The 17,135-nt window shown below is 31.7% G+C and overlaps 1 protein-coding gene across 1 annotated transcript; it reads right to left on the bottom strand.

Moving 5' to 3' along the window:
- LOC132727258 (uncharacterized) lies at positions 1 to 10,088 on the bottom strand. Its single transcript, XM_060712680.1, has 6 exons — positions 9,935 to 10,088; positions 8,233 to 8,377; positions 6,684 to 6,946; positions 6,151 to 6,263; positions 3,637 to 5,462; positions 1 to 1,263 (listed from the first exon to the last, which is right to left on the bottom strand). Exons 1-6 carry the CDS (start codon positions 9,947 to 9,949, stop codon positions 1,214 to 1,216), a joined length of 2,412 nt encoding a protein of 803 aa, XP_060568663.1. The 5' UTR covers positions 9,950 to 10,088; the 3' UTR covers positions 1 to 1,213.
- Positions 10,089 to 17,135: the final 7,047 nt, after the last annotated feature.

The following is a 17,135-nucleotide window of genomic DNA, read 5'->3' as shown; positions in this document are numbered from 1 at the left end:
TTTCATGAGAAAATTGCAAAGTTTATTTCATGCCGTGTCGAGCTAAAGTGAAACATATGTTGTATTTCTAGCAAAAGAGATCGGTCTAATAGAACATAAATTTACATAATTACATTGTTTATAGAGATCAATCTTTTAGGGCGAAAATACTTTTTTTGTCAAATGTAACTGTTTTAATGTTGAAAAAGACCTATTAACTCATAGGGCATTCACCTTTTAATTGTGTTCGAAATTGAAAATGATAAATGAACAAAAATACATGCACTAATGTTTTAATATGATTTTGGAAAGTTTGCGTTTGTCTTTTGTAATGTATACCATATTTTGTAGATCTATCAAATAACAAAAATAAAAATAAAAAAACAAATACGAATACAAGATCAATCATCTGTCATTCATGTCAAAAATATTTGGGAACTTTGCGATAACTAGCTCCGTATAATTAATTTGTTTCAAGTCACACCGACCTGGTCTTCTTCCAGCTTAACTTATAGAGGAAGCCCTTAGGTGCAACCTCAAAATATTGGAGACAATATCAATTCAAGAGCACATAAATTTCGTAGGAAAACACAATAAATGAGACATATAAGGTCAAGAACCACAGTTTTAGGTCACTCACATATTGAGCATTGGACAACAAACATTTAAAAAAAAAGAAAAAAAAAAGAAAGAAACATGCCATTAAAATAACATATTACAATATTTACTGTTTACAACAAATGTAGAATGTTATTATTTTCAATTTTCAGAACCTTCACTTTATACATTCAAAGCGGAAATGAAAACATGTTTAAGTCAAAAAAGGGTTGCAACTGTACCACAGAAATTTACTGATTCATTTTTGTGTATTAAATTTATTCATAGAGATTTTGAATCTTTATATGAAAAAAAATAAACGAAAAATAAACAAAAATTTATAATTTAACAACGTTTGTATAATGTGACGATAAAAGTGCAAACATGAGATATTTTAACATGAAGTTACAGAATATTTATGAAACTACATGTTTTATTAATAATGTACTAGATCATCTACAATTACGTGTATATTCATAAAAATATCCTATTTGCCGTAATAAAGCAATAACAATAAAATTAATAACAAATTCACTTAATTATTTAAAACATCCCTGTTTTAAACATAAAATGTTTTAGGCACCAATGACAATAATATCCTAGACGGGGTTGTCCGAATGACCTTCGCTTTTCCTCCTCATGCAGTTCTTCCCGTATAACGCCCGGATGATGGAACGCCACGGGGCGCTGTAATAAATAAATCATATTGTCAGCCATAAAAATTTAAACATTGACAACATTATTCAAATACGTTTTGAATAAAAGAAATAGTTTTATACAGTTAATAATGAGCTAGAGATCCACTTTATTAATATACCACATAGATATAGATATTGTATATTAATCATACAACCCATAATTTGATTTTCCATTAATTGAATAACTGTTTAAAAACGACTCGTAAAAAGACAACATATCATATCAAAAGTGGTTGTTATATAAACAAAGCTAGAATAAAAAAAACATGGTACGTACACTCAAAACTAGATGTATCAAACCGAACTTGACTTACATGTAACTGTCTATTTTGTCAAAGCACACATATTGAGTGGTTCAAAAATAAATTTATATTATACAACAATTTAAGTTGCTTGATTCAATAAACAACAACAAGTCAACCTGATTAGTCGTCTCCTTCAAATATATTGTAAATAAAAACATATCAGTCACCAATCCATGTAAAATTACCAAAATCAGTAAGTGAAAAAGTGTGTCTAATGTAAAATATAAAAAGAAATGATACAATGATTTTAAAAGCCGTCGGACACTGAAACAATTTTATACTGTTTTAAAGGTTTAAATTCAGTGCATTTTTCTGCGTTGTGAAAGCTTTCCATTATCTAATATTGCTAGAAAGTGTATTGAACCCTGAAGCACTAAAATGATTTTATTCATATCCAAAAAAAAGTAAACCCTTTTTCACTTGTTTTGTCGCAATCATGTTATTCTCAGTCCAGTTTATAAACGTTTCAATCTAGCACATCCCAGTCATAAGTAAACACCTTTGTTCACCCAATGTATGTGTCAGTTATATGACATTTACACTAGTCTTTCAAAACCGCTTTTGAGGTTATGTTTTAAGACACAATTATTTGGGATTGATATAATATTATATTGAAGTAAGATATATTTATGACTTTAACAAATAAACCAACAAGTTCTATAATGCCGACACACCATAAGTTAATGATAAGGATTAGACGGATACCAGAACTAGTCGACCACCAGTAACTAGGCGCATACCATTAACTGAATTATGCAAAATAGTTGTTAAGATTTAGTACAACATCATGGTGACAGTGTGGCAGTGATTGCTCTTATAATTACCGGGCTGTGAAAATATTTGAACAGATCAAAATCTTTGTTGACATGTGATGTTGCGTTCGCTTTGACATACAACCTTAAACATTCTTGAACGTATATCGAGTGTGGAAAGGTTAAACCGCCTTATTAATGAATATTAATAACCTTTGAATAAATTATGATTTTACTGTAAGTATATATGACAATTTAATGTTAATAGCAATTTTAAAAGACGCTTTAAAAATCTTAACGTGGTTTGAAGCAAATCAATCAAGTGACAAAATGCAATAAGAATGGATAAAACAAACTATCTTTATCTACTCTAAATCAAACGTGTTAAGCATGTACTAACTAACATATCTACAACAAAACTGCAGTCCCAAAAAACAATGACCGAGACAAGACAAAAGAACCAACATTCTTTCGTGAGATTTACAGACAACATCATTGTTTAATAAAATGTTTAGATTTACTGAACTGAACTGCTATGGACATTTCTTTACACAGTATTAGAGATAGAATTTACCTAGAATTGGAAAATAAACACAAAGTCCTGACTTTTCAATATTCTAGTTTGTAGAAAAAGCTGTTAAATGCGATATCAAATCAGAATGATAACTTATGAACATGTTTCAAACTCATGATTATCGTTCTGAATAATGGGGATTTAAACATTGAACAGACGCCACACACACAATGCAACAAAGTTTTTCCTGTACGAGAACCTATACACTTACTCTTGGCCTAAATTGATAAAAAGATTGGCCTCCTGGAAATTGTGAAACTGAAATATTGCAACAGTTTGTGTTACAGAAAGGTATTAAAACTCCAAACAATGTCAACGACATCTTTTTGCTTACTAGAGTAATAAATATAAACAATTGCGCGACGAGAACAAAAGAATACACACACATCATTTAAGTTGAACTTATTTTTGGCTTAAACATATAAGTCTATTTGTTTTACTGACGGATGTAATTCGAGTTGAATATATTAACATTATATCATTCAGACTAAAAGTGGAAGGTAATAACAGAGATTTCTATGATACATCTGATAATCAAGATACCAGTTTTATCGTTGGATATTGCGGACTTTATATTTACAGAACATTAATTACAAAATACTCTGACAAAGGAAGAAATAAGACAGTCTTCACTTAAAAGTAAATTCTTGAAATAATCGATTCAGTTGTTCTCAAACGTAGAAAATAAATGTTTTTGGCAGTTCTGTTTGAAGGTATACAAACATACTTACACATGTCTTCATGAGATGACGGTCTTGGCATGCGCCGACCAGAATTTCCGGTTCGTCTTCTACCTCCACGTCTTCCGCCCCTTCTTGACGATCGCATGGCGTCCCTCCCTAGATCAGGATTTATGTGTGTTCCTTGCCACATTGGTGTATGAGGATCTGAACCAACAATAGAACCTTGCCATGGATCTGTCAAAGAGCCCTGGTGAGTGCCTATTTGGGAGACCTGTCCAAGGCCAATTTGATGATCTCGCCATGCGCCAGTTTTAGATCCTTGCCGATTTCCCATGTGAGTGCCACGTTCAACTCCTATATGTGACCCTTGGCCTATCATACCACTTCCTACTCCGGGCATTGTAGGTGAACCACCCCAAATCCAGGAGTCGGTGTATTCACAAAAGAACGATATAGGGATATGGTCATAGTTGACTTTCGGACAAGAGGATTGTGTAGGAACGTCCCAAATATCAAGCTGAGCATCGGCATATGAATATGCATATTGCTTTGGAGCGACACTAGATACTCTGATTCCTCCATGAAAATAGTTACCCATTGCGCCACTTGTACCACCTGTTTTACAAAATGGTTTACAAACTCTACCACATGAATCAAAAGCAGAGATTATTACTTCCGATGGTTTGGCAGCTGTAGGCCTTTTCACTGGAATGAATCCTTTTGCTTCGGAAACGCCTAATCTATTATCAACAAAAACAACCTCCTTCGAGCGTCCATCATAGTTTAGACCATGAGCAACAACGGTTATTTTCCCAACAGCATCTTGATATTTATCACAATTTTTGTACTTATACTGGGTGCCCGGAGTTAAAAACTCGCCTTTATTTCCAAGATGGGAAATTGAGCCTTGATTGTGCAATGAGTATTTGTTGAATTCACGATAGTCCTGTGATCTTTTTGAAATGACATTAAATGCTACGTAAGCCCAATCATTTGAGTTTACATTGGGTAGAGGTGTAGTTAAGCCCATTATTCTATTGTCTACATCATAAATAAATGGCCGCTTTGGACAAATATCCTCTGGTATATATGACGCAGCGGGCGATGTGTTTATGACAGGAGCTCGTTTCCTTCGCCCGGCAGGGTTATCTCGAGTTCTTGCGTCAAACTGAGCTCTAGTGAAACTGACGCAAAGCCTACTGGCTTGATTGCAGTACAAATAAGGTGAGTTCCCACATCTGTTTTCACAGCTTGGTCTTGGGGCATACCTTACTAATCTACGGAAGACGTTTGAAAATCCAAGACGCTGTGTCCAAGTCCTAGCACCTCCCAAACCTGCAAAACCTGCATTGAAATCGGGATTATGTTCAGGTCTAAATCTTTGATCATTGCTGTCGAAAGGATAGTCTAATTGAGGATTGATACCTCTTTGTATTTGACGTATCTGAAAATCGTTGTAAATCTTATCGACGTAAGCATGGTGGCTGTAAAACACGGGATCAAAGGCAGCAGTATCTAAACCGCCCATAAATCCACCCGTTTGAGTATGAGTCCGTCCATGAGCAAATTCTAAGTTATTTTCGGGATCGGCTAGAGGGACTGTTATATTTGCGGTTCTTTCAAGAGTCAAAAACCTGGCAATTTCTTCATAATTGAATAAAGGTCCGTGAGTAACGTCTCTATTAAAAGCAGAAGTCGCATTCAAACCTCTCCATGTCACAAATGGTCCATTTCGTGGAAAACCATCTCCATTGCCAAAAAGGGTGGGATGCCATATGGTGGACTCCGAATTGTCAGTCATTTCGTTATCGATTTCCGATGCCCAGTATGGAATAGTAGCTTGACTGTCTTCACGTCGAAGGAAAAATTCGAAACTGAAAAAAAAGAGAGGATAAATTCCATTCAATATTATAAGTATTAAAGAAGAAATATGAAGAAGACAAAAGAATATAATTATATACTAAATATAAAAATGAAGTGGGTCAAATGATCTTATTTAATGTGAAATTACATTTGATAACTAGAACAAAATTTCAGTTATCATGAAATACCCTTCTTATTGCTGTAAAATTGAATTTGCCACGTGCTTAGTTGAAACAGACTTTTTAGTTCGATTATGCTGGAAATTGTTATAAGCTGGAAGCCACTACTAAGCAACAAAGCAATGGGCAAGTAGTATGAAATATAAAACCAAGATTAATAAGCAAGGGCGTTGTGTTTAATGAACATAATTCCCACACGACCCAGCAACACAGAGCCTGTGGCAAAGGAGCGCAGCAGGACCCTAAACAAAAACGGGACAGGGCACAATGTAATGCACGGACGGGACAATCACTATAAATAATACATAATGGGAAATAAAAGTAATCGACAAGGAAATTAAAGCAGGCGATTTCTTTTATTGATTAACCGGCTCACAAAGTAAACGGGCACAAGTGAAGGAGACTTAGGGGTCTTGGAAGGGAGGGGCAAAATTAAAGAAATAGAAAAAACAAAACAAACTGATGGGGTTACAAATACAGAATAGTGTTTGAGAAGAGACAACTATAAAACAAAACTTACATCCACAAATAAAGCCTATGCCAAGATAAAAATGCTGGTCCAAAATGTGCACGTCTAAGATTAGGCCCTGTGTGGTAATTTGCCAGAAAATCAAAAACGTTTGGTGGCAAAAGCTGAAAAATATATAGTTTATAGGTACAATTTTTGTCTTTTAATTGTTGAATTTTCATGTTTTAAGAGCAGTTGCAACAAAAATGATTCTTTTAAAAAAATATTTATTTTAAGAAATTTATTTTAAAGTGTTTGAACTGATTTAAGTTACTTATTTTCACTGACTAGTACAAGTATTCTCATTAAATGCTTATATGCCAATGCATTTAAAAAAAAAATATTTAATAAAAAATATATTCTTACAATATTACTATATATATATAATTATTCAGATTACAATCAATCTTCTATTTATGTATCTAAGGTAGATTACAATAAGTTATTGATGTACATAATTAAGTTCATTATATCTAATATCATTATTTCACATGCTCTAAGAAAATTTCTCAAAGCAGAATAATATGATTGAATTGACATTTTACCGGATTACGTTTCATGGCATTTAAAGCTGCAAAATATCTTCTACGCTGGTTTCTGTTCATTGTTCGAACTTCCATCCTAGTGCGGGGACCCGTCTGCCTCTTCTTCCTGTGACCTACATTTCCAGAGTCTATTTCATAGAGCGGTGCAATAGCTTCTCGTAGGCTATTTTCCAAATACGTACTCTGTCGTGGACTTAAATCTGGTCTACTCTTAACAAAGTTAGAACAAAACTGGTTTACCGACAGCCAGAACACCAGGCGAGCTAGAAATAAAGAATAAAAGTTATATGAGGACGATAACTCTGTGTGTGTGTCCGTGTGCGCGCGCGTGTGTTTTAAATAAAGCTTAACAACTAAAGCTAGAATGCCCATTAACGGTTCACAAGCACAGGCATTAAATAAACCTTTTAATGCAGCAAAATATATTCAACAATTTATCAACACGCAGTTGATAAATTGTTAGTTTAGAGATATTAAATTCTACTGTGAACCAAAAAGAAGGTTCTAGGCGTGCTAAATTTACAGAAAAACTTTAATTTAGAACAGAAATTGAAGGCATTTTTAGGCTGGATATTGATGGTAAATTTGAAGAGGAATTAAAGGAAAGGTTAATGGATATAAGGAGGATATTAGGAACCTAGTATAAAATTTTGACCTACTCTTAAATATTCATTTTTTGTTACTAAGAAAAATAATAAAGATAAATATATAAAATTGTTTCAGAGTTTAGTTATTTCCAGTTAAAAAAAACAACAACAACAACAAAAAAAAAAACAACAACAAAAAACGGGAACATTTCTCCAAAATTAAATTCTGAGTTTAAAATAGGAATAATACAACTTTTCACCGAAAAAAAACAACTTTATTTACAAATTTCGTTTGTACGCCCAATATGCTAGACATGTGACGGAAACCTTTCTCAAAGGAGGAAATAAAAGTATATTTTAAATCACATCCGCTTTTACCACCATGGTTGACAAGACATTTAATTGGTTTAAATTAATGTAATATGTATGAAGACATGGTTTACAGAATAGTCCATTAATTTTCCGTGTCTCACATAACCACATCATGTATTAAAGCTAGTTATTAAATTTACTTTAACAGGGATGGTCAAAACATTATGGAAAAAGATTCTAAATACTTTCGGATTTTAAATTGATGAAGTTTCGAAAGGCTATGCTTATCAGATTGGTGGTCATATACGTAAAGTTGGTTGTTTCCGCTGCAAAAAAACCTTATAAAATAGTTAAAATATTTAAATATTAAAAACTATATATCTGCTGTAAAAGTTGTTATTTATAATGTGTACGAACGGGCATCTGCTTTTTATTTATATAAATTGTATTGCAGTTTCTTAAATGCTACCTTTAGCTTGCAGACAAGAAACAGAATGTATGTATGCCTTATATTTATTTGACTCTACTGTTCTGTTCGGCTTTCTTTGTGACATCCCCCACAAATGGTAAAATATGAAGAGGAAAAACGGTAAAATAATAAATAATATACCCATTATTGTCTTTAAATAAAAATGTGAATAAAAACTCACCTGAATTTCTAGTCAAATCACCGGAACTTCTACATGTGTCAAAATAACCCTGCAAGTCACGTGGTAGGTATTCCAATGGTTCAACGCGTGCATTGCTTATTTTTATGTGGACAGCAGCCAATAAGGTGCATGTAAGCACCAATTCCTGAAATTAAATAATAATAATTTTTTATTCATCTGAAAAACACAATTATATCATGATACAAAACAATAACAACAACAACAAACAAACAAACAACAATGATAACTAACACAGTTATAACTTATAAAAATTCCCATATGACAATGGAATAAAATACTATAGTACAGAATAACGCAATTATATCATAACACAAATTTATCAGTATATGATACAACAATATATCAAAAATATATCACAATAATAACACGGAAATAACTTAAAAGTAACAAAATAATAACATCACAATAATAACATAAGTAAATATAACACTCGTTTCTCACAATAATAACGAAGAAATAACGTAATAATAACACAACAACACAATGTCTCTTAACGGATAACATATATGATGTACATAACTTAAATATCAAATAATTGTCAAGTTAAATATTTTCAAAAGGATTTCTTGAAATCTGCAAACAAAGTTTTCACATTATCTCTAAAAAAATAAAATCGCAAAATATGTGAAAGCGAGATTATTGACTTAAACATTCTTCTCAGTTCTAAATGCTCTTATTTTTTATTTCTCAAAAGCTTTTTAACTTTGGTTTATATTCATAGTATCCAAAAAAGTACTCATTGCCAAATCATCTATACCATATTCTTTTCATCTGCTATTTTTGGCAATAAGTACAGTGAAAGTGAATAAGTATTTTGTACGGAAGTCAAAATACTACTTTGTTTACATTTTGCTACGTTTATGACAAATAATTTCACTTCTATTGCTTTTTTTTCTTTCAGGCAACAAACATCTATCATTCTCTAAAACAAAACAAATATTAAAAAATTATAAAATTCATGTTTGACCTTTATAAAAGAATTAAAAATATTTGATTCTGAGACATAATGTGCCTACATTATTTATAAAGGCATCAAATAGTGCAAAACAATTTAAAAAAAAGTATTATTTAACATGCTACCTAAACTATTATTATTATGTTTTGCGTGCAATAAAAAACAAAACAAAAAAAGACAAAAAACAAAACAACAACAAACACAACAACAACAATAAAATATCTATTAGATTAATATTATTTTTTTCTGTAATGCCCTAAAACATAGCGAATACATGAAATAGCAAAATATAGTAAGTATTATTTCTTTTCATGCCAAATACGTTAAATTTAAAGTGTATCTACTTAATTTCAATTTACTTTATTCCAACACCAATAATATTTGCAAGGAAAGTATGTTTTTTTTTCGATGTGTTAAAGAGTTGAAAGGAGCTTAAATATGGTAACAATAAAATACCACCTATGATTAAAGAAAAATAAATGAAATGTATTCCATATAATACGTCCAACACAGTGATTTCAGTATTCAAATAAACAAACAACTTTCATTTGAAATTTAAGTTTATTTATTTCATCAAATTAAGTTTAAATTTTTAAATTTCCAATTAATTCTGTTGAAATTACTGTATCGTACTAAATATATATCTTTAAACCAGCCATATGTTGATTTGAAATTTTAGATTTTAAGATTTACTTTAACAATTTTTAGAGAAAAAATACTATATACCTTTATCAGCAACATGTTATTCTTCTAATGAAACGTTCACGCGCCTCCTTGAATATATATGCAGTTTCATTTGTAATTCACACACGAGAAGAGCACGTTTTTTTCTTCTTCGTTAACGTCAACGTCTACGTAAAATTTTGTTTACCGTAACGCATGACAGACGCGATAAAACGCTTATCATTTTACCGATTGTCGAATTATTGCATCTTTAAAGCGATCTTCTCAAACATGGCTGGTAAAAAAGTTATATATATACGTGTATGTAGATATAAGATCTTTTACCTACCAACACCGTATGGTGCCATTGGTTGAGTTAAAGGACATGGCGACAAACATTCGGACCAGTTTCCAATAAAAGCAATTAACACACGTCTAGTCTTTCTTTCATTTGCCTTGTTTAATTTGGGTTCTTGGTTCTAAATTATTATCGACATTGTAAGATAGAGATTTCTTTGGGATTTTACTGGCGGAGCTACACCCAAATGTTTCATAATCATAATCGAGACTAGACTTTAATGAAACAAATACTTCCAGAAGCTATCTAGAGAAATAACTCTGGTAAGATTTAAGACCACTTTGGTGATAGGGAATCCAAAGTCACAAACTCTAACCACTCATCCACATAGGTTTCAAGGTACACTTTGTGGCTCAAATATAACATGGTGGTTCCCTCGGATTCAACATCTAACACTGGTAATGTTTAATCTTAATATTGGTTTTACTATGTATGCTATAGTGTTTTAGATGTTTAGTCTCTTATAATTCTTATAGAATGGCTATATACATGTATTTTATATTATATTGTATATAGATGAGACTGGAATAAATAAATAAATAAATAAATAATGTTACAGTATGAGAAAACATCAATTAAAACATTTAAATTTTAAACTATAACCGGTAACCTAGTGCTTGAGGCGTCCGCCTTCGGATCGGGAGGTCCCACGGGGAGCGTTAATTGAAGAAAGAATGTTTCTCGTAGGACTCGTTCCGAAATGGCCGCTTCGTGAGCCGTAAGGTAGTTAAATTGAATGGTTACCGATTTCTATCCGTCTGGTGCCTGACATAGTGGTAGGAGTTGGGAGGTACATGGTATGCAAGCAAAAGGTGTCTCATAAATCAGAAATGGCTGGCCCTTTCAGTACGAGTGACGCTATAATAAAAACAAGACCTTTACCTTCTATAAAAGTATTACGATCTTTATCTAAAAACAAACATGTCATATTTTTGAACACGTACCTTTAATCTTAAAGTATTACATTTAGTTTTATACAAACACAACGATTGGTTTAATAAATTAGTACGTAAGAAAACGATGCGGCTAATTAAGGCAAATTGAAACAGTTTGTTATGTCAACTAATCACAAAGCATGAAATCACGAAAACTAATTATCATTTGTTTCTTTATATATCTATCTTTTGAACTTGTCGGTGAACTTTTCAAAACATCTCTTATATGTGAAGCAAACTCAATTAATGTCAGCATACTGTAGTAATAGTGGTATTTTTATTAACATCGTGAAATGTGCAGAATGTCCTGTTCCGTTAAATATGCATGATCAAGAATACATTAGAATAAAACAATCAAACCCATTATTCTATACGGGTCTAAAATATCGGGTTTTGGAAATCTGGATATAATTTTTGGCGTATACAACTTAAATTTCTTAAGTTTGTTTTATTTATTTAAAAAAAGTCAACCCCAAACTATATGATATATTGAGAAACTGATTATACACCGCCATCTTTAGATATTGAAGAGAAAAAATATCGCATTTTGGTCAAGAATATGTAATGTGAATACAGATACATTACCAAATAAAATGAATGAAAGCGGCCCTTGAAGCCTAAATGCTATGTTAAAACATCTGAACTAATAAATACTAATAATAAACAAGAACGTCTAAAATTAGGTTAATTTATTAAGTGTATATAGTTATAAGTAGAAGTTAAAGCATTGACGGTTATGTTATTACATGTATTAAATTTTTACAGAAAATCAGGAGTGTTGATAAATCTCTCTTTCGTTTCTAGGGGCACATATTTTTGTAGTATTTCGCATTTTAATTACACCTAGACCACATATTTTTTTATTGCCAGAAGAGGCTGATTATGTCTGGAAAATACTACCCAAATCCACTTTTTGTATGTTAAAATTGAGTGCCATTTTTCACTATATGAAAAGCGTCATTTCTGTCCACTTTATTCAAAAGGAATACTTTTCTTCTTTGTTGCGGATAAAGTAATTCATTTATTGTAAATTATCCAGGGAAATATAAAGTTGCATTATTTTCTGAAACATCATTCGTAAAAAGAGAACAACTTTATTATCTCGTGGCCACGACATAGTATCTCGTGCGCACGAGATAAATAAAAACACACACATGTCACCTTTGTGCCACCGTACATATCTAATAAAATTAAAAGAAAACTTTTGTCGTCTTTTGACGAATATTGCAACAAACACAATAAATATAAGCATAGATGTTTGATATGAATGCCCTCACCACATCATAATGACATCTGGCACCCTGATCAGAATCAGGATCAAGTGTTTTGCTAGAATTAAATATTATTAAATGGTAAATATTCAAAATGTAAAAAATGCTGATTGGCAAAGAAACCATACTATTTTGGGAAAAAATCAGCAAATAATAAAACAAATACAAAAATATTCGGATCAAAATAAGGATTAATTTTAGGATCAAGATCAATATTTGGATCAACTGTAAAATGCCCATATTTTGCAAATATAACGATGAATTTATTCTAAAATTTCATACACATGCTATTGCAAGTCAAGTTTTATCCAATTAATATAAGATATTTAATCTATGCGAGATAAACAATGAAGAATATAAGAGTTTTTAAATTTGATCCTGATCTTGATCCTGATCCTTAAATCTTTGTGAACACGGGCCAGGGTTTTGAACTGATGGTATGCCGCAACATATGTCTTTTACTATTATAATATTAAGATTACTGCGTTATCAAATTCTAATGGAGGTCATGAAAAGAAGGATAACATCTAAATCAAAATTTTGATTTAGACATTTAATGTCCTTATTTAAATAAATTAAAATTCTATAGATTCCATTCTACCGAGTAGTATTTACAAAACTGACACACATATAAAATTAATATTTAAAGTTCGTATAAATGGCATCTAATTGATACTTAGGTTATTTTAAGACAAATATAAATATTCATATCGCACTCAAATCAATCAATATTGTATCAGATGTATGAACTTTCTGATCGAAAGTAACTTTATCATTGCTTAAACAAGAACTTAGTTTACAATCACGTCGGGTAGTCAAACTTTGATGTTCTTATATATCCGACTGAACCGTGTATATATGAGTATGTAACACATGTGTTATATTCGACTGGATGTAACATGCGTCTGCGGCATATACGTTACATAATGATAATGTATGGTGGCTGATTTAATTCGATAGCGACAACGCAACCTATATCGTTATCGCCTTTGTCGTGTTGTCGCTAGCGACGCGTTGTCGTGCGGTGCGTTGTCGCGATGTCGCTTGGCTTATAAGCCAATCCTTCAATTTGAACCAATCGACAATGTGAGATCGCGACCACACGCCGTACGACAACACGCCGTTTTGCGTACATCGTTAGCGACAGGACGACAAGACGAAAGTCCGGCATTGTCCTGTTGTCGCTAACGCCAACACGACGCACAAAAGCGTTCCAAATCAGCCACCGTAATAATGTGATGATGATGGTCATGAATACGTTTATGATAAATTCGTTAATGTGAAAATTGCAAAACTGACCAAACGAATATGTAACATGAGACAAATGTCCAATTAAAATAGAATATATCACTCGCGTGTGACATTTATGTTTTTAGTTGTGTACATCTTGTTCAATATCATTATTATGTGATTATATACCTGGAAAATCCCATGATTGGTTATAAAGTTTATTCTATTGTGTTCTATTCTATATCATGTGTGACATATCAATACATATTTTTTTCAACAATTAGTTATGTTGTTAATTATTATTTTATTAATTTATAATTTATATGTGTATTGCCTTTGACGATAATGTTTGACCAAAACATATTGGCCAAATGCAATAATGGCCTGTAAAGTATTTCAAAATTGTATTTACATAATACATATACATATACATGAATGTTTTTAAAGTTCAAGGATCAAGCTTAAATAGTACACGCAGTTAAATATATAAGTAATCGAGCAGATACAGATATAATATTTGTTATCTGATATTGACCCAGATATTATTTTCCATACACTACACTTTTCAGTGCCTTTAAGCGCTGACCTTGAAACTAGAAAGTGTCAAAATGACCATAAAACAAGTATTTTTATATGTATCAAATGTCATATCAACATAATAGTATTCAAAGATATATAGGTCATATTAAAGAATGAAAAATGTCTTAAAAGTTAAGAGTACATCATTTGAATTTATGGTGATAAAGGGAAGATTTACAGTTAAAGCACTTTTTTCATGTTTGCCTATCCACATAAATAAGTTTTATTCATTTTAATATATATGCTTTAGGTAAACTTCTACGTGGCAATAACACTGCAAATGTCACATTTTTTCAGCATTAGTGGTGGAGTAAGACCAGAACGGGCAGAGACTGACAAGTAGGACCACCGACATTCCGGAAGTTAGCTGAATAGCTTCCTGATATGAAAGAATCCAAAGTTCCTGGTAGGATTCAAACCAGCAGTAACGAGGGGGCAGTGATTTGAATTCAACGACCTTAATAGGTTTTTACGACGCACCAACACAATTTATATTATATGGCGCCGAGACATGAAATATGATTTTGGCTAACCCCTAGTGTTACAAACTTAAAGTAACACCAGGGGAAAAAACCATCTCACCTACAGGAGCTAAGAGATGCATAAATTTCAGTAACCCGAAACCATTTAATCGCCTCTTACGATCACAAACGGTAAGACATTGGCCGCACTTCAAATGCCATGCAACCCCTCAGCCACAAGGGGCTAAAAAGATCGGCTGATCTATTTAAGATACTTATCCTGATTAGAGTATAAATGATAAAAAGACACGTTTATTACAGACATATATATTAATTATGCAAGTATATAAGTTTATGCTTATAAATAAGTAATATTATGCTAATAAAATAGAAGTAACAGACTCATTTCGTTTCATCAGACAGTGACATGACATTAATATTCCGGCTATATTTAGTAACCTTTATATTAAAGCGGTATGTCTACAAAATAGTACAAAGCAAAAAAAAAATATTTAAAAAATCACAATACATGTAAAACTTTGAATACATTATGCAAAATATGATAAAGTTTACTATCTTTATCATCAAACTTCTGCAAACTTGACAAATAATGGGTAATATCTATGAATTGTATGTGAAATCTTATTTAATTCCCCCACTTGTAAATAATATTTTAAGTAAAGACCAACCAAAATCTGAAGGCGAGCTGCTTTATTATGTTTTTGTTATAATGTTGATTTTTTAGGAATTATTATAAAAATTGATGAACCTTCAAATAAGTGAAATCATAAGTTGAGCATAAAACCATTATGTATGTGATTTTTTAGACTAGTTACATTGGTAAAGAAGGGTGATGGACAATCTCATTCTACAGACCAACAAGCACCGGACATATAGTCCGAACAAAGCACCGTATTAGCATATTGCTTATATAATAATTACATTTTAGGTTTGGCATACATTTATGTTTTAATAAACAATTTGTAAATATTCATAATTGTCATGTATTTAAGTGTACAATGGGTGATAATTTAACAAACGAGTTTAAAATGATTCTTCTACGGTTCACAGGCATGCATTTCTAATCACACAGTTTTTAGCAAACAAGAAATCAAGTAATTATTTTAAACATTCTGCTCATCCTCATTCTTTTCAGATGACTAAAACTGTGTTTCTAACAAACAGCATTATAAACTTATTATTCTAAACTTTATTAGAAAGTAGGGATTTTTCCATTTCATGACGTCATTATCGATGTCATGAATTTTAAAAAGCATGTGAAAAACGCATTGGTTTATGGAAATAGTTAAATACGAATACAATTATCAATCAAAATTATGTGAATTACTTGGTGAGCATGTATAAGGTGCACATCTTCATCACACTTATACTTTATGTTTTAATCATATCATGTATATATGCAGAATTCTTATCTAGCTAATGTCCTACTCGTCTTAGGTTGAAACATGTTGAGCACTTGAGAGAATCGAGTGCATTTTCTAAATCATGTCAGCTTTTATTCATGAATTATTTTCTTCTGTTTTTTTTTAAATAAGTATTAAGATGCCCATTGTTATGTTGCCCCGTGTAATAAATTGCTGTCAGAAGTAGCAAGGGTATATAACGTTTTTGATTAAACTTTAAAGATAATGTGTAGAAATGTTTCTAGCAGGATGCTCCAGATTCACACTAGTTGTCACGAAATTTTGAACATGTATTTAAACACTTAATAGATAATGTGAAGTGAACAAGAAACTTTTATAGACAAACGAAGGATAAAGTAAAGCGTCAAACCTTTGACGCTACCGGCCACTGGAGTCAAAATGTTCCTTGCTGTTTCCAGCAACTGTTATAAGTTGCCAACGACATTTTATGATAAAACAATAGTTTCTCGCGGGTTTGAATGATCGCAACCGGCTATCACATACTTTAGGAGTTTATTTTATGGTCATCTTAGATAGTTCAAGTGGTAAAATTGATTTAACATTTACCACTAACCAGCAGCTTTTATACACGTATACACATGTTTATAGTTATCTTGTCTAAGCATTTAGAACCATACCCTTGATGTTTACACTATTGACTCTGCAAACGTTTTGTGATTTAGTCATCTATGAATTTCATTAAAACATTTATTTAAGTGAAAAAGTTTATTGGATAGCTATGATTTTGTGGGTTAACAAGGGGAAACAAACAATATCTAATTTAAGGCCTGATATGATCACGTGGACTAACACGGTTGTTTGTCAAAATTTTGCGGCAAACCCTGTATGATCATGAATAACTAAATAACATGAACTATGAACTAGATTTAATTAACTTTGAAATTAATTAAACTTAATGTTGAACAGTTGCAATTGGCTAGATTGAAATAATATTTTTTCAGATAGTAAAACAATCGTCTCCCTCTCATTTTCTCTGATAGAAAAA

Source organism: Ruditapes philippinarum, unplaced genomic scaffold, assembly GCF_026571515.1.
Source record: "Ruditapes philippinarum isolate M1 unplaced genomic scaffold, ASM2657151v2 ctg756_1_1_1_1, whole genome shotgun sequence".
Lineage (NCBI taxonomy): Eukaryota > Metazoa > Mollusca > Bivalvia > Venerida > Veneridae > Ruditapes > Ruditapes philippinarum.
Note: the sequence above shows the minus strand (reverse complement) of the source record. Positions and strands in the feature narration are given on the sequence as shown.